Raw genomic sequence first — 21,992 nt, 5'->3', positions numbered from 1 at the left:
CTAGGTGATATTTTCTCTTTTTTTTTAAAGCTAAGGAGATTAGTAAATAAACTTTTTTTGGCTTGTTATAAATTGTTGAATATTATACTACATTTGATAAGTTTGCAAAAAAATTGATTGTCCATTTCAAACATGTAAAACAATTTTTTTAAAATATCTCTCTCATATTTTATCGACAATTAATTCTTATGGAGATTAGTAAATAAACATATTCTTTGCTTGTTATAGATTGTTAAATATTATACTAAATTTGATTAATTTAAAAGCCTCCGATTGAATAAGATTATTAAATAAAGTATTTTAATAATCTAAATATTATACTAAACAAAGGCCTCTTGAATACAATCATTTAATAAATCATTCTAACAAACTAAAGGGAATTGTGACAATAATAGTTCAATTCTAAATATGTCTATATTGGCTTAAAAAGATATTTGGGTTGTTTAATATCAATCTTGAACTTCTAAACAAGAGAGACATTTGGCCAGCACCCTCAGCCTACTTACTAAATTACAATGAATAACTAATTCATTGTTAAATATATATGCTACATAAGAATATAAAATCTTTACATTGACCTATCTATTAGTTAACATAGACTTATGAATCAAAATTAATAGATATGCTACATAAGAATATTAATCTATACATTATCTTATTTATTAGTTAACACATAGGCTCATGAATTAAAATTTCATTATGATTATTTTGTCTAAATTTTTTTCTAGTTGTATTAATAAATCGATTAATTATTAACATGTAGATTAATCAATAACATTCTAGTCAAGGCTTGGAAGCCTACAACCTTCGTGTAAACCCTAATGTAGGGTTCCTAATGGTTAACTCATAGTTTTACAACTTCTTTCCATGTCCTCAATAGTACAAGCTAAAACATTGAGAGAGAGAGAGAGAGAGAGAGTGAGTGAGTGAGAAGTCTTTTAACGTCATGACCAAGCCAACAGAGTCCATATAATCCATATGACAACACTGAAGTGTGGGACTGGGACTTGAACATGGATCTCTAGATTAAGAATGCGATGCGATGCTATGCAAAAGCCACTATGCCAACAAGCCAGAGAAAAAGAAAGAATAAAAAAGAAAATGCCCATCCACACTTCATGCCCACAAAATATGTAGGCTATATATATAAGCCTACATAGTATGTAAACCCATGACTTAATTAATCCCACCTATTGATAATTAGTAAAAATAGGGGAGTCGGTTTATGGCTCGGAAAAACTCTATATAAAAAGCTATACCCAAAAACGACACTACAGATGCGCAATGTGATTTGGCGATCCGGTAATCCCCTTGTAATTAGCGGTAAGCACTTCTTCAATTACAGCTTAATGAGATTTTTGCACAATTTTCATCTATTCCAGAAGGAACATGCGGGTTAGGGTTTAAGTAGATTAGGGCTAGAGTTTCAGCTATTTCTTAGCTACAGATTAATCTCAGTTTTTAAGCAGATTTTCACGAAATAGGGTTGGGGTTTCTGCAGACTACAGAATTTTCGAGTTTTGTCTTTTAGTTTGGTTTTGGCGATCTAATCTCTTCATCCTGTTTAGGTTAACAATTAATCATATGCGGCTTAAACATCGATATTTGATGGGGCCTTGAGCGTAATTAGGTCAATGAACTTCTCTTAGTCACTGATTTAATCCAGTTTGATGGAATTAAGCTTGAAGATTTCCACTGTAGTTATGAATTCAGATTAAATGAATTAATTTTCAGTATGTGAGTTTTCCCCCCTTCTGTGTTTTCTTTTTTCTTTGGGGAGTTGGCCATTGTTGCGTTTGCATGCAAGGCTTGCAATGAGAATTTTGTTATTGCACAGTGATACATTTGTGCCACACACACACATGCATCGGGGTCATTTCGGTGTTCGTGTGCAGCCACAGGAGTCCTATTTACCCAGGAAAACGCTCAGAAATGCATGTGATGATGCTTTGCAGGACCAATAAATGAGACTGAACTCAAATCTTTTCTGGTGACACCCTGGTTAATTTAACCATGAAATGAGAATGGCAAGGATGGTTCTGTGGCAATTAGATGGTTTTCTTTAGTCATGTGTGGACATAACAGGGTCTTGTGTTAGTAGAAGCATGGTACCTTGGAGGGCATATGGACATGGGGATGGGCGCTTTGCGGCATGAAGAAGACATGGATATGGTTTCTTTTAGCTGTGTTCGGACACAAAATAGGGTTTGCATTGGCGTTCTCCAATCAGAGGACACTTGGCCCTGGCAGAGCTCAAATCAGCTAAAAACATGATTGCGTAGGCTGTGGTGATATATTTGTGATTCACTAGAGGGCTTTTCATCAGAGAGGAGGTTTCTGAAGTCCTCCCAAAACCAAGCTTAACATGATATATTAACAGTCCCCAATAGCTGGTTCTATTGGGCAGTCAAATGTTCAGCCTCTACGTATTGTCTCTCTAGAAATTTTGTAGATCAGATAGATGATTGTCGATGTCATGAAATTGAGTGCACCACGGTTGGGTGGTGAGTAGATGGCTTTTTTTATATGGAGCTCTTTATAGGTCGTTAAAACTTAGATTGAACAACGAAATGTGAAGTGTCATGGTGGCCATATACACTGTGGAGTGTTGCCAAGTTGAGCTGTACATAAAGCCTGTTTTACTAAACCACATGATCGTTTAAACTTCTGAACCGTGCCAATGAGGTGATAGCCCAAGTGGTGAAAGTGTTTGCCTAGGACCAGGAGATCCTGGGTTCAAAACCCCACAAGGGATGTTTCTGATGTAAAAGACAAAGGTCTGAACTGTAATTTATCAACTTTTGGGATGTTTCTGACATAAGACTTGATGCAGGGAAATATAATATGGATTGCAAACAATCTCCTTTTGAATTTCTCCAAGAATCATTCCCACAGGTAACTTTAGTTGACTACTCTATGCATTCACTTTTTGCTGCATTTTTAGAGTGCAAATTTTATCAGAGTCATGGATGTTGTGTTTCTTTTTTCTGTAGATTGATGTTCGTGTCATCAAAGCTACCGTACTTGAGCATGGACATGATATAGAATCTGCGATAAATTTTCTAGTTGATAGCAGTGACCAGATGGAGGATGCACCATCTGTTCACGACCTTAGAGAGAGATACTTTTCATCCAAAAATTTGATCGGAGGGGTGGTGGAGCAGCAAGTCAATCAGGATGAGGAATCTGCCGGGAAGCTTCAACTCATAGAAGGTCCACAGACCAGTGATTTTCTGTCATTGATTGATGGCAGGGTACTGTCTTGCCCTGAAGAGAATCCAGCTCCACCTGCTCTTGGTTCAAGTGAAGATGTGCGCGATGCATGGGCTATTGGGCTAGAGAGACATGATGAGTATGCCAATGCTGAGCCTTCGGAAACAGAATGTTTCGAATCCCAATTACACAACAATGTCAACGTGATCTGCAACATCCAACCATCTGTTGCCTCACTTGAGGGAATTGTTCAAGAAGCTAGGGAAGATAAAGTGAGTATTTCTCTCTACATGCATTTATGTATGTATGTATGTATGTTGTTTGTATGGTACGGACATATGAATCGTATCGTGTGTATCTCTACACATGTATTTAATGTTTGTGCGTCTGTATGTATGTATGTTTTCTAAACAAAGTCACCTCATTATTAAACGAAAACTACCTATTGCATCCAACACTAAAAAAAGCAATAACATGATACATGATACTGTAGTGGCTAGAGCCTTTGCCCTTCTGACTAGCCAGAGTCTTCGAAAGGAGCCACTGTGTGTGTATGGAGAGAAAAATCAGCTTTTGCTTATGCTTTTCTTGTTGCAACAGGAGTCTGTGATTAACCTCATCAAGGAGGTCAGCAATCTGCGGGCCAAGGCCGACCAGGAGTATGTTGCGGCTCAAAAGGCAAAGAGTGAAGCTGCTAGAGGCGGCGAAGACCTACTTATGAAGGCAGTTGAGATGCGTGCACAAATTCTACAAATGAAACAAGATAATCTGATGGTGACTACTCGCTAACATTTTTCTTATGCTTCTCTTGTGCTGTTGTATCAATGAATATTCAATGTTGACGTTTTCACGTGATGTGTGTAGCGTTCGGGGGAAATATATGGTGAAAAAGCCGTGCTAGCCATGGAAAGTCGAGAGCTAAAGCTACGATTGGAGCAAGTAAAATTGCAGAAGGAGAAGGCCATTGCAACACTTCATGAAGTAAGAAATCTTTTTTAAGTTTTGATTATAAATAATGTCGCTGCTTCCTTGGACGTTTTAAATTTGAAACTGGTCAATAGTCGATTGTAGAGAGAGAGAGAGAGAGAGAGAGAGAGAGAGAGAGAGAGAGAGAGAGATCCACAATTGATGGTAGGGGTTCATTTAGAATGAGCCCAATCAGTCTCGCAATACACTTTCACCATTACGTGTTCCTACTGAGTTTGAGAAGTTGTCATTGCAAAAGCAAGTGTCGAGTGAAGGAAATTGACTGCAGAAAGAATAATCCTTGTAAATTTTGTGATTACTTCTTTGTCGTGGCACTATGGCCTTTTGTGATCCTCATGGTGACACTGCAGATCCAAGTCAGGCTACAAGGTTGCTATGATACAGCACTTGAAGAGAGGAAGATGGCTGAAGAGGATAGGCAAATAAAGGAGGAGGAAGCTCAAAAAGTTTTGGCAGAGGAAGAAGCACTGATGGCTAGAGTAGAGCAGGAATCAAAGAAGCTCGAAATAGAAGCAGAAGCTTGCACACAGGTGAGGTTTTATCTTCTTTTGAAGAAACTGATTAAGCATATATGTTTTAATGTAGATGTAATGGGTTTTCAATGTGCATGTGGCAGCTGAGAGAATTTCTTGTGGATCACGGAAGCATTGTTGACGCTTTACAGTAAGTCCATGATCTCGTATTCTCATGTATATTTAGGAGTTTTTTGAGCATTAGTTGCAACCATACTTAGATATGAGGTCGTTCACATGCATTGTGACATGTTTCATCCAGCTAAATCATAAAACACTTGTGTCTCACGGCAGGGGTGAATTAAGCATTCTTTGCGAAGATGTGGAATCTTTCAAGAAGCAAGTTGAAGAGGGTATGTGGTCATCTGTCAGCACGGCCAGTCTCTCGTCCATATCAAATCCAGAAGGTCCATACATCTTTAGAAGGTGTAATCGGCCCAGTGCAGCTTCGAGCCAAGGGTTGGGACAAAGTCCTGAGGCTCTCTACAGCTACAGGTCTAACAGTAGGTTGAGTGCATCTTCAAGCCAAGAGGTGGGGGAGAGCTTCAGTGGACAGTCTAATGCATCTTCTTTGAGCCAACAGTTGGACCAAATAGTGTGTCATAAAATGAATCCCGAAGATGATGGTCAATGTGTTCATTACAGCAACCATGAGTCCTCTGTTTCTAGGTTTTCTGGTAGTCTTACAGAGGACGCTACCAGCAACTTTATACCTTCTGCCCACGGTGACATGAGACCCATAGGCAACCTCACCATGCAAGAGCAGTCATCACTTAACATTTCTGATGACTTGGAAATTCTTAAGGCATTTTCCAGACAGGATGTGAGTACCTGTAACCATAGAAGTTGGGAGAACGCATATGGGACTGCAGAAGCAGGACATCAATCTCCAAACCCCTCCGATATCCGTTATGCAATGGAGAGACTGGAATATCAATATGCTGTGGCCTCCAACGGTCCAAGCACGGAGAAGAAAAGCGGTGATTTTTCAAACCTTGGGTGGAGAGACCATGCTGGTGATGACTGGGTTTTCACCACGGAGCAGTTGGAGGGGAGTAGCTCATCCAGCAGTAGCTCTGTTGTGAAAGTTGAAGCGGCTGACTGCTGCTGCTCAGATTAGTGCGTGAGGGTTGGCATGTAAATACATTGTGTTTTTGGCTGGACAGCTCCCTTTTCCTGCTTGATATCATTTTCCATTTCATCCATGAAATAGAGAGGAATAAAGACAATTTGGAAATTATGTTTCAATTAAGCTTTGCAGTTAACATGCAATTACCAAGCAATATAATTGATTTTGGGGCCTTTTTTTCCAAGAGGGGATCCTATGTTCAAGTCTCTCTCTCTCTCTCTCTCTCTCTCTCTCTCTCTCTCTCTAAATTATGTCATTCTTAATGCTCCTCACATAATTAGAAGTGTTTCACCTCAATGGGAACCCTTTCCACATGATGCCAAAAGCAACATTTTCTATTATGTCGAAGTATCCACAGCAAAAGCTGTAATGATTTGTGACTCGAAAACAACTGGGGGTCGTATCAAAACCTGATAAACTGAAAATCCCTCTATTCCAAGACAAAAAGTCCATAACTCAGTAAGCCCCACAAGCTAATCTACTCAACAAGGAGGTACATGGATATGTTTTTTTTTTTTGGGGGGGGGGGGGGGGGAAGCTTTTAAAGGAAATTTATTAGGGGGTTTTATAAGTATTATTTTGAACACATGTGAGATATATTTTGAATTGGAAATATTCCCAAACCCCAAGGAAAAGGACAAGGTTGGAGTGATTGATTCTTTTAATGGAGTTCCTACCATTTCACACTTTAAATGTAAAAATCTTTTCAATTTTTTCAAAGATTGAATTTGAATTTTTGTGTTTGAACCAATGCAAAATACACTAAAAGTTGGGTTTTTTTTTGGCAGTCTAACTTAACTTTTGTTAGGTTGGGGAGCATCCTCAAGCCAGGCATAGGTGTTTCCTAGAAACATCACTTTAAGTCCACAATGTACTTGCTACACCTTGCAATTTTGAAGGACATAGTTTTCCTACTTACTATTATTTTCTTAAAGGCGTGTTTTGGATTGGAAGGTGGCATATGTTTAACACTTGTCATGTTTTCTTTGCTATTTTGTGTCACCCCAAAGGTTTAGTTGTGGAGACTCCAAAAGCTAATCTCACATCACCAACTGGTCTTCAATGAAGAGTCCGGATGATATATTTTTGTAAAACAATGGACTCAATATTTTGGAGGATTATGATCAGTAATACTATGGTTTCATTGAAAGTTTAAAGACAGCCGAATCTGTTAAAATGGCAATTTCTTATTGGGTGTGTAAGTGGTATGACTACTTTAATTTTTTCTTAAAGCACCGGCTGGGGGGCTTGGGAACTCTTTTCCTCAATACCCGGGCAAAACATAACCAAATTTTTATAAAGGAATCCCACCAATACAGTGGTTGGGCGGTTGGCTAACCCATGGGCCGGTTGGGGTTAAGCTGGATCGGGGGATTCCTGCGATACAAATAGGTATGATTAAGTTATGTTAATTAGATTAAGTCCTAGGAAGACCTTGTTCTGTGGGAGGGAATCAACGCGACTGTGCCTCACAAAAGGGAAAAAAAAGCAGTGATTCTATGGACCAAGTGCAAGGCTCTTCCTTGATCTAACCATGTGACTTTCGGGTTTGGTTGGATCAGTTTGGTTAGCTAAGACTTTGACTCGTTAGATCAATTCTCTCGTTAGATAAATTTTCCTGGCAGAATCGCGCGTGCCTTCCAAGCAAACAACAAACGAAGTTTTTTTGGGGGAACCGCCCAGGCTAGTCTCTTGTCCAGACATCCGTGGTGGGTGAGGCCCGGAGTGTGGATCCCTGCCCCGTGCGCGAGAGGCTAACGCTGCTTCCGCCGCCAGCGTCCTCGGAGGGGGCACCGCGGAGGGGGCGAGGGTCTCACAGCTGGTATCAGAGCCTTGTGAAAAGCTAATAAGGAAAAACGAATTCTTATTAGAAAATATAAAATAAAACTTAGAAAGAGCATTTACGTATTGTATTTTCATTCCTTAAGCTTCATTAATGAAGATTTTTAATCAAAGAATTTGGTTTTATAGATGGAAGTTCCACGCTTATCCGGTATTCCCGATCTCACCCAGTCTCATAGGATATGACTGCCTTCACCTTTGAGCATATCGTCTCTTCCGCTACGACTCAAACGAGCCGAGCCAGACTCGCAAGCCATTTTGAGGATTTATATTTACCAGACCTAGTGGAGAAACGGCAGCACAAGTGGCACGCAGGGCAATATGTCCACACCTCTTGCAACCAGCGCATGATGCTGAGGGAGAATATCTCGTTGGCCACCATGGTCCTGTTGAGGTTTAAAGTGATTCATGGTGTTATTCGGTATCACCCCACACCTCGAGATTTCAGACTTTCCTACCATATCTATAGACTTCTTAGATGTTTTATCCCAAGTAGTAAGATAGTAGCTCCTTTGGTAGTGAGGGAACATTTATATCGGGGCATGTCTATAGCCCAGTATCGCCATCTTATGCATTTCCCGCGGAGGTTTTAACTTTATGGAGCCGAGATGCTCTATGTACATATTGCAACCTTTATATAAATAAAGAAATGTTTTGTGGAAAATCCCCTGTTATATAAGTGATTATTATATGACGAATTGAAGAAGCAAGATCTGTTACTCGGACATATATCATAGATCTCCAATAAGATCATTTATCTTGTTTAAGAAATTATTTTTCGAACCTCAAGTCTTAGGATCTCGTTGACGAAATCAAAATAAAAATTTAATAATGTATCATTTTTGGCAGAATCATGAGGCGAGCGATAGCCAGATCCTCTCACAAATGAGGAAGAGCTTGACCCCGATGTTCGCAAGTCCCTTCACGGAACTCAGACAGGTCCCTTCAAGGGTGAAGGGGAGAACTTGGGCAAGGCTATGGAGAAGTGGGTCGAGGCCATGGAGGAATATTTTGATGTCACCAGATACAACGAGAGGAGCAAAATGGCTCTCGCAAGGCTGAAGATTGTGGAAACAGCCAGGGTGGCATGGAGAAACCATTGCGACACCAACCAACTGGATAGGAACACCCAATCTTGGAATGATCTCAAAGCTTATCTAAGGAAGAGATTTTGTCCCCCCAGATTTTTAGAAACCAAGATGAATGAATTCTTATAGTTAAACCAGGGGAACAAAACTATTGAAGAATATCATGAGGCATTTGCTCTTCTCCTCAAGTACTCTCACCACCGCTAGACGAAGAACAAATCATGGCCAGGTTCATTCGAGGAATGAACGAACCTTTGGACACCCTCGTCAAGAATGCCAAGCCAGTTTCCATGGCTGAAGCTGTAAGAATGGCAAAGGACTTCACCAAAGACTTTATCGTTAAAGTCCCGCCAAGCCAGCTCCCTCATCCTTTAAGAGATTCCAAACACTGCGAAGTTCTTCCAACCTTCCGCCTCCAAAGAGACACCAAGGTCCCAATTAAAATCAGGAGACATGAAGTTTCAAGAATGAAGGAAGACCTTTTCCTCGAAGCTCTTTCTCAGGAACTCCGGCTCTTTCAAGAATGCAGAGAGAAGAGTTTCGAAGTGAGAACAGGTGTTTCGAATGTCAGGGGATTGAGCACTAGCTCAAGGATTTCCCATCTCCTTCTGTGATCCAAGGAAGCCAGGGTCCCAGAGTTCAGAGACTCCTTCGTATCAGTCCAATCAGGGTCCCCTGTGCCAAAATCAGGGTAACCCCAGAAGAGTACCAGCTCAGCCTGCAGCCTCCATGCAAAGTAGTCTCTGAACTCCCTCCCAGAATTGGGGAAACCAAAGAGAGAGAGTTCCACTCCTCAGACTGCAGCAGCTAGAGCCATCACTATAGCTAAGCAAGCAGAGGAAGAAAAAGGATAGATCTATGCCGCAATTGAGCATTAGGGGAAAAATCGTCAATTCTTAGTCTTCCAAACTCCAGCAGAGTACCAGGGTAAGGAATTCAAGATTTTGATTGATTACAGTACTCATTCCTTTATTTCCCCAGGATGTCTGCGTAAGTTAGTGCTAAATCAAAAATCAGGGAAACCTATGCAAGTGGAATTGGCCAGTGGAAAGATTCTTTTCACACACCTTGAGACAGACCCTATTCAGTTTAGTCTAGATGGGAATGTAACAGATTGCCAGTTCTTCAGAGTCCTACCCTTGGGAATCTATGATGGAATCCTTGGAATGGATTGGCTCCATAAGAATCAGGCTGACATTCATTGTCTCACAATGGAACCATCTCTTTCCTTGACCTTCACGAGAATAAAGCTCAAGGAACTGGAATTTTCGGATCCCCAGTGCTACAATTAGTGAAGGCTTCTAAATTATTATTAAAAGGGCTCAGAAAGAGGCAAGCTGTTTATGTCGTTAAGATGAATCCGATAGACATAAAATGCAAGGCTAAAGAACCAGAGTGGTTAAGTGAGTATGCATATGTGTTCCCAAAAGAGCTGACTGAGATGCCTCCGACTAGCGAAGTAGATCATGAGATCGAGTTAACCCCCGGAGCTCAGCCAGTATCCCAAGGTGCATACAAAATGCCAGTCCCCCTGAAGCCATAGAACTTAAGGAGCAGTTAAGATAACTGTTAGAGCAGGGATTCATCAGACCCAGTGTTTCACCTTGGGGTGCGCCCGTTCTCTTTCAGAAGAAGAAAGATAGAACGTTAAGACTCTGTATTGACTACAGAGGATTGAATCAATTAACAATTTTTAAAAATAAGTATCCTCCTATCCCTAGGATCAATGAACTTATGGATCGGTTAAGTGGAACCCAAATGTTCACAAAGATAGATCTCAAATCCGGGTACTACCATATCAGAATCAAGGAACAGACATCCCAAAGACAGCATTCAACACTCGGCTATGGGCATTATGAGTTCACAGTCCTGCCGTTTGGACTAACTAATGCCCCGGCGACGACGTTTAATCGTCTTATGCAAGATATTTTGAGAATACTTGGATGATTTTGTTCTTGTCTTCTTTGATGACATCTTGGTATACTCAAAGAATGCTGCAGATCATGAAGACCATGTGCGCAAGGTCCTAGAAATCCTAAGGAAGCACCAACTCTTTGAAAAAAAGAGCAAGTGTTCTTTGTCTATTGACCAAGTGGAATACTTGGGATTCATAGTGTCTAAAGATGGGATTTCTTCTGACCCCGCAAAGATCCAAGCAGTTATAGATTGGTCGGAACCCAAAATGGTAAAGGAAGTCAGAGGAATCCTAGGATTAACCGGATGGTATTGAATCTGTATACCCAGGTATGCTCAGATAGCATCCCCTTTAACTAACCTTCTCAAGAAGAGTACCCTATTTTAATGGATTGCTATGCGTCAGAGTGTCTTTGATAAGCTAAAGACAGCCTTAGTAACCAACCCTGTCCTTAAATTGCTAGATTTTACCAAACTGTTTGAGGTAGTTACTGATGCCAATGGTTTCGCCTTAGGCGGTGCTCTTATGCAGGAAGGTCATGCAGTGGCCTATGAATCTAGAAAGCTCAGAACACATGAGAGAAATTATGCCGTCCATGACTTGGAGTTACTCTCAGTACTTTATGCTTTGAAGTTGTGGAGACATTATCTTTTGGGATAGAGGTTCACCTTGATGAGACAGATCATCCAAGTCTAAAGTTTATCTTCACCCACCAAAGGGATCTCAACATGTGTCAAAGGAGATGGATGTAGACCCTGCAAGAATTCGATTTTGAAATCTAGTATCGGCCAGGGAAAGAAAATGTGGTAGCAGATGTGCTAAGCAAAAAAGCCTCCTTGCTTGCAATTACATTGCTGTCAAATCCATTGATCAGTGAAGCAAGGGAGAGAATCATGCAGGACAAATTCTTTGCCCCTATTGCTACCCTTCTGATGCAGGAAAGCAAGACTCCTCAAGAAATGAGTCGAGTTCTTAGGTACAAATTGGATGAAGGATACATGTATTATAATAATCGGCTATGCATTCCCAATGATGAGGGAATAAAGGAAAGAATTCTGAGAGAAGCCCATGATAGCCTGATAACACATCCAGGGTTTATAAAAACCTATATGTCTGTGAAGAAAAGCTTCTTCTGGGCCAAGACTCAAAAAGGATGTACTTGATCATGTGGGCAATGCTTAATGTGTCAGAGAGTCAAGGCAGAGAGAGTCAAGATGCCAAGAAAACTGGAGCCCCTAGACATTCCACAAATGAAGTGGGAATGTATCAGTATCGATTTTGTCACTGGACTACCTTCAGTGCAATCAGGTTACAACTCCATTTTTGTGGTAGCTGACAGACTAACCACACTTGCCCATCTGATTCTAGTAGTGAAAGAAACATACACTGCAGTGGATGTTGCCAAAGTTTTTCTCAAAGAGATCTTCAGATTGCATGGCTTACCTAGGAAGATAGTAAAGTGACAGAGATCCCACGTTCACATCGAAATTATGGACTGCATTCTTTGAAGCAGTATGAACTTTCTTAGATCTGAGTACAGCCTATCACCCCGAAACAGATGGCCAGACTAAAAGAGTGAATCAAGTAATAGAAGATATCCTTCTGTCATGCTGTGGTGGCAGCGAACCCAAGAAGTGGTTAAGCCATTTGCACCTGGTTGAATTTACTTACAATGCTTCTTAAAGCATCGGAATGAGCCCTTTCAAAGCTCTGTATTGACAAGATTGCCTTACATCATTGACTTGGTCCGACCCATTGATTAGAGTCGAGATGTCCAAACAGATGCTTGATGACATGGACTAGCAAATGTAAACAATCCGTAAAGATATTAAGGTAGCCCAGGATAGGCAAAAGCAGTATGCAAATAAAAAGAGATCTGAGAGAATGCTTGAAGAATCAGATATGGTCTTCATTCAAGTATGGTCTTCATTCAAGTATGACCCAAAAGAAGTTCCTTATCTTTAGGGAAGTACAAGAAGCTCTCTCCCAGATACCGTGGACCATATACTATTATAAAGAAGGTACGCGATTTAGCCTATAAACTTCTTCTGCCTCCCCATCTCAAGGTACATAATGTATTCCATGTCAGTTTGCTTAAGAAATATGTACCCAGCCCGAGTCACGTGCTTGATGAACAACTGATTTCTCCGACTCAAGGCCAGACTTCAACCTGAAGAAATCCTTGATGTTCAGGAGAAGGTTCTCAAGAGAAGAGTCCTCAGAGAGCTTTTAGTCAAGTGGAAGTTCTTTCCTCTAGAAGACGCCACCTGGGAGAAAGAAGAAGAGTTCGTAAAAGATTACCCTCACTTTGCGAGATGAGGACATCTCGCGTTTTTCAATTGGGAGAGGATGTAAGATTCCTCCTCAGCCTAAATAATGAATAAGCTTTTACCTTAATCCCCTGTAATCATTCCCTATTTCTGAATGCAAGAAAATATTATTTTTCCTTGTTTTGCCTAGAGAGAAGAAAAATTCTAGAGAGAAGTAATTCAATACTGAGATATTTTCGGATATAAAAAAATCTCCTAATGTCAAATCTAATTCCTTGAAGTAGAAATTCAAAATAAATTCTCTAATGTGCATTAGGAATCAATTAAAAATATGTATTAAAGACCTTAGCCTAAGGGTCCAAATTTTTAGAAATTTTTGGATTATGGTCCAATTAAGGTTCCTATGGGCCAATAGGATTAATCCAAGTGTTGGGATGAGATAAATCCAAAGAATAAAAGAAAATACCCAAAAATGATTAAATGCTCACATAAGATGAAGAGTTGACTGAGTACAAGGTTTATTAGTTAAAAATTAAGAGTTATTAGTTAAAACATGAGATATTTAGAGGTATTTTTGACACCTCGATAAGGAGATAATGCCACATCAAGGAGGCACCTTTTCTTCATGATTACTTGAGTTTTTTAATCCAAAAAATGGGATATTTCTCTCTCTCCTCTCTCCTGGACCAAACTAGATCAAAAAGGGAGCCAAACTGCTCCAAATCTTGTCCAAATTGAGTCAAACTAAAGCTGGAAAGCTCTAGAACCCAATTGGACTTGGCTAGAGGCCTCCCTCACCTATAAATATACCCTCATTCCTTTGTACTCTCATCCTTGAACTATACCATACCAATATTATATTAAAATAATCATATTTTCTATTATCCCTTAATTTTCCTCTACTTTTGGGGAGCTTGGAGCTTCTCTCCCTCAACAAATCTTGGAGTTCTCTTCTCCTCTTGCTATGATTGGTTGGGGGCTTCACTAAGAAAGAATCAAGCCAATCTTAGAGGTAAGATGGATTTTATGGTTTTTTTTTCAATTTCCTCAAATAATTTCTTCTTCTCAGTCCCTCTCAAGCTTGAGAAGCTTTCTAAATGATTGTTTTAATTCAAATCAAGCTTTCCCTAAGAGTCTTAATGTTTAATTAAGAGAAAGTCAATCTTTATGCTTATGTATAATGCTTTCTTTAAGTAAATGTCTCTCAAAAAGAATAGTCATCTCTATGGCTAATTCTTTAACAAAAGAATGTTTCTCAAAGCTAATCTCTTATTTCAAAACTAAACTCTAGGCTTGATGAGCTAGAGATTAAGAAAATGATATTTTCATGATTTTGTGCTATTAAAATAATGGTTAATTCTTTTAGATTGTTTATGAGTAGTTAAAAAATTACTTTAACTCATTCTAAATGAGAAACGGATTACCCTAATAAATTAGAAAAAGAGAAATGTTAAAATTAGCTTAATCTAGTGGGATAATCATAATTATGTTTATAATTATGATTTACATTCATAGTTTAAAATTAAGCTTAAAAGTAGAACTTTTATCATATTTTCATTACAAGCTTTTATTCTTTTAGGAAATTTAAAAATTATCATTAATAGCAACAGCGAAGCTATGGTAAATTTTTTAGAAAAAAATACATATCTTATTTTTATGCATAATACTAAAAGAGGGACTCCTACCATATTGTAGGTTTAGAAATTTTAAGTAAAAAGAATGATTTTGACCATATTCATGAAAGAATACTTTTTGTATTTATACAAAATTATTTAATTAAGAAAAAAGAGAAATTTATGATAAATTTATTTTATGCATAAGAATTTTTAAATGATAAAAGAGGAATTCCCATGACATTTGAAATTCAATCATTTAAATGCAAAAAGAGGAATTTTTGGCATATTGAAAAATAATGGATATTTTTATCTAATTTAAAAAGAGAAATTTTTTATAAATTTATTTTATGCATAAGAATTTTTAAATGATAAAAGAGGAATTCCCATGACATTTGAAATTCAATCATTTAAATGCAAAAAGAGTAATTTTTGGCATATTCAAAAAATGGATATTTGTATTTAATTAAAAAGAGAAATTTTCATGGTATTTTAAGTAGAAAAAGGGTTTAAATTAATTTTGATGACAAAAGAGGAATTTTCACCATAATTCCACCTAGAAAATTAAGGTATATTAATGATTAAATTGGTGGAAAGCATATTCTTAAATATTTTTATGTGGATAAATCAACAAATTGTTATATACCCAAAATTGGATTAGTGGAAGACGAGTATTTTTATAAAATCCGGATATTCTCGTATAGAACTATTTCTTAATCTATTGTGGTTAGGAAGGAATGAGATTCATAAAGTTAGAATTTTCCTTACGATTAGAAGTTTAGTAGATTTTTATCTAAAGAAAATCCTTAGGAATCAAAGTTAGAAGTAAACCGAATAATTTTGGTTAGACCACGACTGTGAGAATGGCGGCTAGTAAACTACTTGCCCATCTCTCGAATCTGAATAAAGCAAAAACCTCGAGACCAATTCCAAATCTTGACACAAAGAATAGACTACCATTGAATTAGCGTAGTTTTTCCTTAACCGAAATCACCAAGAATCAAGTTGAAAATTCAGTCAAATGATGGGTAGATTACCCGATGAGGGATCAATGATTCTCATGAAGAAAATCTGGAATATGGAAAAAAGGGTTTTGTGGAATCAAACTCAAACCGGGAATTCTACTTGCATAGAACCTCTATTTTCTTTTAAAGGACTGTTTTACGCCAGAATGCTGGAGGAAGCATTTGGTATGTGATTAACTAAGGAGAGACTCATTGTTGCAACAGCTGGCAGGGAGTCGTCGAGGGACATCACTCACGACAAAGCCTGCCAAGGTCTTAACTAGCCTCAGTATGGTTAAAATGGTGCGCTTCCGGTACGATGGGTGAGGACCGACAAAGCGGTCCTCCCTGAGTGAAGTGCTAGGACTAAGTAGGATCCTAGAGGGTTCTAACCAGGTGACGCACGGGCTCGCGGTTGCTAGGACACCCATCCGTATGTCGAGGAAGATATAGATGAATTGGAAAGAATTACTTTTGTGAACTAAATTTTGATATTGAATCTCGTTGGTTGACCAACTGGTCTTCAACGGAGAGTCCGGATGATATATTTTTGTAAAATAATGGACTCAATATTTTGAAGATTATGATCAGTAATACTATGGTTTCATTGAAATATTGTTTTAAAGACAGTCGAATCTGTTAAAATGGCAATTTCTTATTGGGTGTGTAAGTGGTATGACTACTTTAAATTTTGCTTGAAGCGCCGGCTAGGGGGCCTGGGAACTCTTTTCATCAGTACCGGGCAAAACATAACCAAATTTTTATAAAGGAATCCCCCCAATACAGTGGTTGGGCGGTTGGCTAACCCATGGGCCGGTTGGGGTTAGGCTGAATCGAGAGATTCCTGCGATACAAATAGTTTACGATTAAGTTACGTTAATTAGATTAAGTCTTAGGAAGACCTTGTTCTGTGGGAGGGAATCAGCGGTTGTGCCTCACAAAAGGGGGGGGAAGCGGTGATTCTATGAACCAAGTGCAAGTCTCTTCCTTGATCTGATCATGTGACTTTCGGGTTCAGTCAGATCAGTTTGGTTAGCTAAGACTTTGACTCATTAGATCAATTCTCCCGTTATATAAATTTTCCTGGCGGAATCGCCCGTGCCTTCCGGGCAAGGGAAGTTTTTCCAGGTTCGGTTTCGGGGGAACCACCGGGCTAGTCTCTTGTCCAGACATCCGTTGGGCGAGGCCCCGAGTGTGGATCTCTGCCCCGCGCGAGAGACTGACGCTGCTTCCACCGCCAACATCCTTGGAGGGGGCACTGTGGACAGGGTGGGGGTCTCACAACTGTTGTGCTAACCCCACTAAAAATGCTAACCCACCCCACGTACAACTTTGACCCTGAGGCACACAATGTAAGAACCCTCACACCTGGGTGCCCAAGGCTATTATGAAGGCGCTACAGCTCTGTGGATTCCCCAACAATCCACTTCCCAAACTCACACCCCGAAAAAACCAACTCCTCGTCGCGCGAATGACCCCCAATTCAACAACCACAAGCCCATAAAGTACAGGAGAACCTCCAACAAAAACCTTCCACAAGGCCAAACCATCATCAACAAAAACCTCGGCCTCAACCCACAACTACTTAGAGGTGGATCCCTAAGCCTCTCCTACAAGCTCAACATTTCTATGAAGGTAATTGAAAAATTTGGGTCCCGCGACAACCAAGGTACACCATCCCTACTCCTGTTATTCTAGAAGTTCTTCACACCTCTCTACCATATGAAGGCATTGGGGAGACCTGAATCTCCAATTCTTCTATGGGGTCAAGGTTTTCAAACTCAAACATTATCCTAAATAGTTTGGGTCCATACTTGGAGCTGGTGAGTTTTCTTTTTCCTCCAAGATGACACTAGGAATATCTAATGGTTTGTGTGCCTCCATAGACCAGAGATTATCTGGGTGTAGCGTGTTTGATATTCTTACATGTCTTGGTTTTGGATCTAACTCTTGTGTGTTGGGTCTTAACAACCAAACCTCTGAGTTCATGCACTTGCTCAACTTCTTTTATATCGGGTTAGTGTAAGATCCAAATTTTCCCTTAGTCAATGTTTCCTTTGATGATACTTTTTTTGGAATCTCTTTTTTGGGTCTCATTACACTTCAGAGGAATTTCTTGATGTTGTTTGGAATCAACTCATGTGCCAATTGAATCAGAGTCTTCATCTATTTCATTTATGTAAGTTGGTTCTTCAACTATTCCCAAGTTTTCTCGTTTAGTCGCGAGACTTATCCCCCTTCACAGATTTCTTCCTTCTATGGCCCTTCTTCTTCTTAGATTCTCCCATTGAAGTAGTTGGAGTCTATATTTTTCTTTCCAAAATTGGCTGGTTTTTAGCCATAAGTCTGGTAATGGCATTAATAGGAAGAACTACTGAGTTTTCTTTTGACTTGTCACTTACACCAATCGTACTGAGTGGTGTGAGGTTGGACCATTCTGCAGATTAGTTACCACATGTTTCATGAGGCAATCCTTAATCTTATTATCTATGCCACAATGACTACAAGTGGAAGATAGTGGTGTAAAAGATGCACCTTAAGTGGTTTATGGTTGTGATACTTAAGAGGACATTCAGAGATTCTGTTTGGTCCTTGGCAGTGACAACATTGAAGAGGCATTCTTCTAGCAGAGGAATTAATATCATGACCTCTTCCTGCAAGCAACAAGTTGGTACATAGGTTTGACTCCCCCTTTAGCAACTACATAGTACTCAAGAGAGAGTTCTGTGGAGTCTTCTGCAAAATGTGAGGTAGCATCAAAGTCCACCTCATACCCTAGTAATCCATAGGTTCCTCTAAACCTATCTAATTAAAAGTGGTGTGATCTTGGGAGGGAGTGGTTGGGTTCCTAGTATGGATGCTAGCAGCAGAGGTACATTTGCAGCATTGTAAATGCGCTTTGAGATCGGTTGCTATGTCAAGTGGTCAATGATGTGATGAGTTATTATGGCCGGAATGATAGCTTGTTACTCTCGTGGAGCTGGTAAAGCTAGATGTGCTTTGGGAGAATTAGCAATGGCTTCCAAACACGTTCGTCGACACTATGAGATGCCATGACCATAGCGATCGTAGAAACTGTAATTTCCTTGGTACTGTGCACTCAAGATTGGACACTCACTTGTTGTATGTATTTGTCAACTTATAGAACACCAATGCAACTCTCTCCTTACATATGTACATTCTCACAAGATCTTGCAGTGTTTTCATTAAGCCCGTGAAATTCATTTTTGCCAAAGTGTTACCTTTAGTAGCCAAGGGTTTAGCTGTTGGCAACAATTTTTCGTCTGATGTTCTGGCTCCCTTAATCATTAGATTATCCTCTAGTTGGATGGCATTAGTAGTGACTTCATCCCATGTGATGATACCTCTAATGACTAAGCCATTATAGATATCCTCATGTTTAATCCCATGGATGAATCTATCAAGCAGCTAGTTATTAGTAAAACGTTCATACAAAACACAATGAGAGTTTAAATGCTTGAGTCAGCTAATGAACTCCCTAATTGACTCTCCCTCTTCTCTCTCTACCTTATGCAGTTGTGAGCTACACTTCACAATGCTCCCTCATGCACAAATTGCTCCAAGAACAATCTCCTAAGCGCTTCAAAGTTTAAGTGCTCCTTAACCTTGGGAGTTCTAAACCAATCCCCTACCTTCCCATCTAGGGTTAGGCTGAAACCATTGGTTCTAGCAATCTTGTTGCATTCCCCAAGGGCCTCGCAAACTTGATCAAACACTTCCATATGTCACCTAGAATCTCCTTCTCCCTTAAACTTGTGGGTTAACTTTGCTATTTGGGTAGCCTTCCCTAAATTTCATCAACCACTATCTCTAATAACTGGTGTGATATTCTCAGCTACCACTCTTCCTAAGGCTTGAGTAAAGGCACATGAGTCTGTTGGTAGAACTAGTGCTAGAATTATTAGTGCTGGTGCAACAACAGGTCCAGGTATAACATGTGGCATGTAGGGTGCTTTATGTGAATGCAATGCTCTAAATCTTGGGGGGACTATGACTGGAGCATGCGGCGCATATCTAGATGGTATTCAAATAAGAGTTGTCAGCCCTCATAGCATGTGTTAGAGCAATGGGCCCAATAGTTCCTCTCACTCTCGACATTAGATAAGGAAAATGCGCACTGGGGTGAGATGTGACAAAAGGAGTGGGGATGTGAAGAGGATGCTCCTTCCATAGCACCCATAGTTGGAACAGTTATGCCAGTTGTGCTTGGATCAAGAAAGGTATGTGCAGTGGTAGAAGGCATGTGTTGTGGCACTGGTGGGTGAGCTGTAGTTGTTACCATACAACCGTGGACATATAGCTTTGTGGGGCAATGGTGTGTTGTCGGTCAAAGGTGTTGTGGTGGTTGCCATGCTACTAATCATTGGAGCATGGAATGTGCTATTAGCTCTTGGCACAAGGAATGCAAAGTCGTGCTGGCAGGGTCTTGTGGAATAGTAGATGCATTCGAGTCTATAGTGTAGCCGGGTGACACTACGAAAGTAGGATCAATTGGGCTCACGGGCAGTGTAACGTCGCTCATAACAGGAGCTCTTGCCTTTAATGTGCCAACCTGCATAATAGGTGCCTTAGAGGGTACCATGAACCCTTGTTGGAGGTCAATTTAGATCCTACAGATGCACCTTCAAACTTGTATAGGAGGCAAGTTTTAGAGGACAGTGGATTCATAACAAAGTGAGAAAAATACCCCCAAAAAATCCAACTCATACAAAATATAAAAAGGCAATCACTGGCAAAAAACCCCACCCCCCACCCCATTAGGGAATTCCGCTAATTTCTAACCTTTTCATTTACTAACTAGCTCTTCTTATTACTTCCAAAGGAAGAAAGACCATTAAACATCACTCAACATCCAAGCCATCGACAAAGCTTGTCAATTCTCCCCACACACAGGTCTTCAACGCGATCACGAGGACGCGATCGACATCAAGAAGGTAGGAATATTAACCCTTTCCTAGGGTTAACAAGAGCTACTACCATTATCTTATATCAAGGAGTCAATCTAGATACACTAAAAGGTCATACATTCAAGATATGAAGCAATGGTGTCCAAATCTACAACTTGGACGAGCACCTGTAATGGTCCAACGGAATATCTATAGCAATTCCCACTTCAAGAGCGTTTGGTAGTAAGTTAGGATAAAGTCCCAAGTGATGTATTTCATGAATATATTATGAGAGTAGTCATTGTAATAGCATTAGGCCTCTTATGAGCCTAAAATGCCCGGCCAGCAATAGTTTAAGTGAGTGTGAACACTTATGGCCATGTATATAAGTGAATATCTCTCATAATACAAAGAACTCTCCCATTGTGCAATAGAGTCTTGATCTTGCTAATCCTACTACTAATCTCTCTCTCTAATGCATGCTAGTGAGTGTGTGAGTGAAGTGAGGTGAGAGGAGGGACGAGTACACATAGTGCAACGTGGCGGTGTGACAACGCTCTCGCGGGAGACGTAGTGGAATTGCTTCTCAAGGAGTTGTAGAGCTTGGAGACCTCAAGGGTTATGAGCTCGACCAATGGAAAGATCCTCACAACAGTTACGGTTCACCAAGTAATCTCTTGTTGGATGTGTTTCAAGGGGGATTAGGGTGAGCCATAACAGTGCATAAATAAAAATTAACTATTCCACTATAATCCACACTTAATAGATATTAATGCTTATGTTTTTGGAGTGGATTCCACTCTTAATCTCATTAGGTAAGCTATTTTTGGATTTAATGGAATGACATATAAGCCTTTTGGGCTCCAAAATTATGCAAATAAAACCATGATTTTTCTCTTCTAAGATATGACCATAGAATGCCCTAATGAAAATAAACTTCAAAACAAAATAAAAACCACCATCTAAGGCTCCAAAACTATATGTTTTTTAGAGTGTGACCTCTTAATCAACACTAGGCAATTTAAGGTGATCATAATAGCTTGGAACGGTCGGGATGAATAGAGCTAAGCCCTAGGCCTAGTCCTCCTCGATGGCGCCAAATATGTTCAAGTCAAGAGCTTACCTTAGCCTTGCCAAATCATGTCTTGTTGGGCCTTACCTTAAAGCCACAATTGCAACTTCCTGAAGTGGGTGCCCTATCTCATCCATCATGTCCACACTCTTTTTTTATCACAACGGAATTCTCCTTTGCCAATAGGGTGAAGGAAGATGTCTATTTGCCTACATGGAGGCAAATAGAGATTATCATTCAGTGGTGGTTCCTTCTCTCACACAAAAGAAAGGGGAAGAAGAAGAAGCTAATGCATAGGCAATCCCACAAGAAAACCTATTCAAGCAAGCATCCATCTAGCATGCATGAATCCAATAGCATAGAAGCAAGAGAAGAACTCGCAAATATTTAATTATAAGAGTAAAGAGGAGAAGAGCTTGTAAGTCTTCTATTACGAGGGA

At 39.8% G+C, this 21,992-nt stretch overlaps 1 protein-coding gene across 3 annotated transcripts; it reads left to right on the top strand.

The window, feature by feature from the left end:
- The first annotated feature begins 1,171 nt into the window (after window positions 1-1,171).
- On the top strand, window positions 1,172-6,025 carry LOC147620573 (uncharacterized). Of its 3 annotated transcripts, none has more exons than XM_086824813.1 (9): window positions 1,211-1,323; window positions 1,956-2,205; window positions 2,834-2,895; window positions 2,994-3,485; window positions 3,814-3,987; window positions 4,078-4,194; window positions 4,551-4,730; window positions 4,817-4,863; window positions 5,007-6,025. In XM_086824813.1, the coding sequence occupies exons 3-9, from the start codon at window positions 2,845-2,847 to the stop codon at window positions 5,830-5,832; spliced, it is 1,887 nt and encodes a 628-aa protein (XP_086680939.1). In that variant the 5' UTR covers window positions 1,211-1,323; window positions 1,956-2,205; window positions 2,834-2,844; the 3' UTR covers window positions 5,833-6,025. The 3 variants fall into 3 exon arrangements, with proteins under 3 accessions (XP_086680938.1, XP_086680939.1, XP_086680940.1); XM_086824814.1 differs by lacking the exon at window positions 1,956-2,205 and adding an exon at window positions 1,569-1,630 and having other exon boundaries at window positions 1,279-1,323; XM_086824812.1 differs by lacking the exon at window positions 1,956-2,205 and having other exon boundaries at window positions 1,172-1,323.
- The last annotated feature ends 15,967 nt before the right edge of the window (window positions 6,026-21,992 follow it).

Source organism: Cibotium barometz, chromosome 31 (genome assembly GCF_041138505.1).
Source record: "Cibotium barometz isolate CiBa-2024 chromosome 31, ASM4113850v1, whole genome shotgun sequence".
Classification (NCBI taxonomy): Eukaryota; Viridiplantae; Streptophyta; class Polypodiopsida; order Cyatheales; family Cibotiaceae; genus Cibotium; species Cibotium barometz.
Note: the sequence above shows the minus strand (reverse complement) of the source record. Positions and strands in the feature narration are given on the sequence as shown.

Coding starts and splice junctions, on each gene's coding strand:
- LOC147620573 (XM_086824812.1), top strand. CDS start 1,278: ATGCGCAATGTGATTTGGCGATCCGGTAATCCCCTTGTAATTAGCG. Junction 1,324..2,833: donor TAATCCCCTTGTAATTAGCG/GTAAGCACTTCT, acceptor GACTTGATGCAG/GGAAATATAATATGGATTGC. Junction 3,988..4,077: donor TGAAACAAGATAATCTGATG/GTGACTACTCGC, acceptor TGATGTGTGTAG/CGTTCGGGGGAAATATATGG.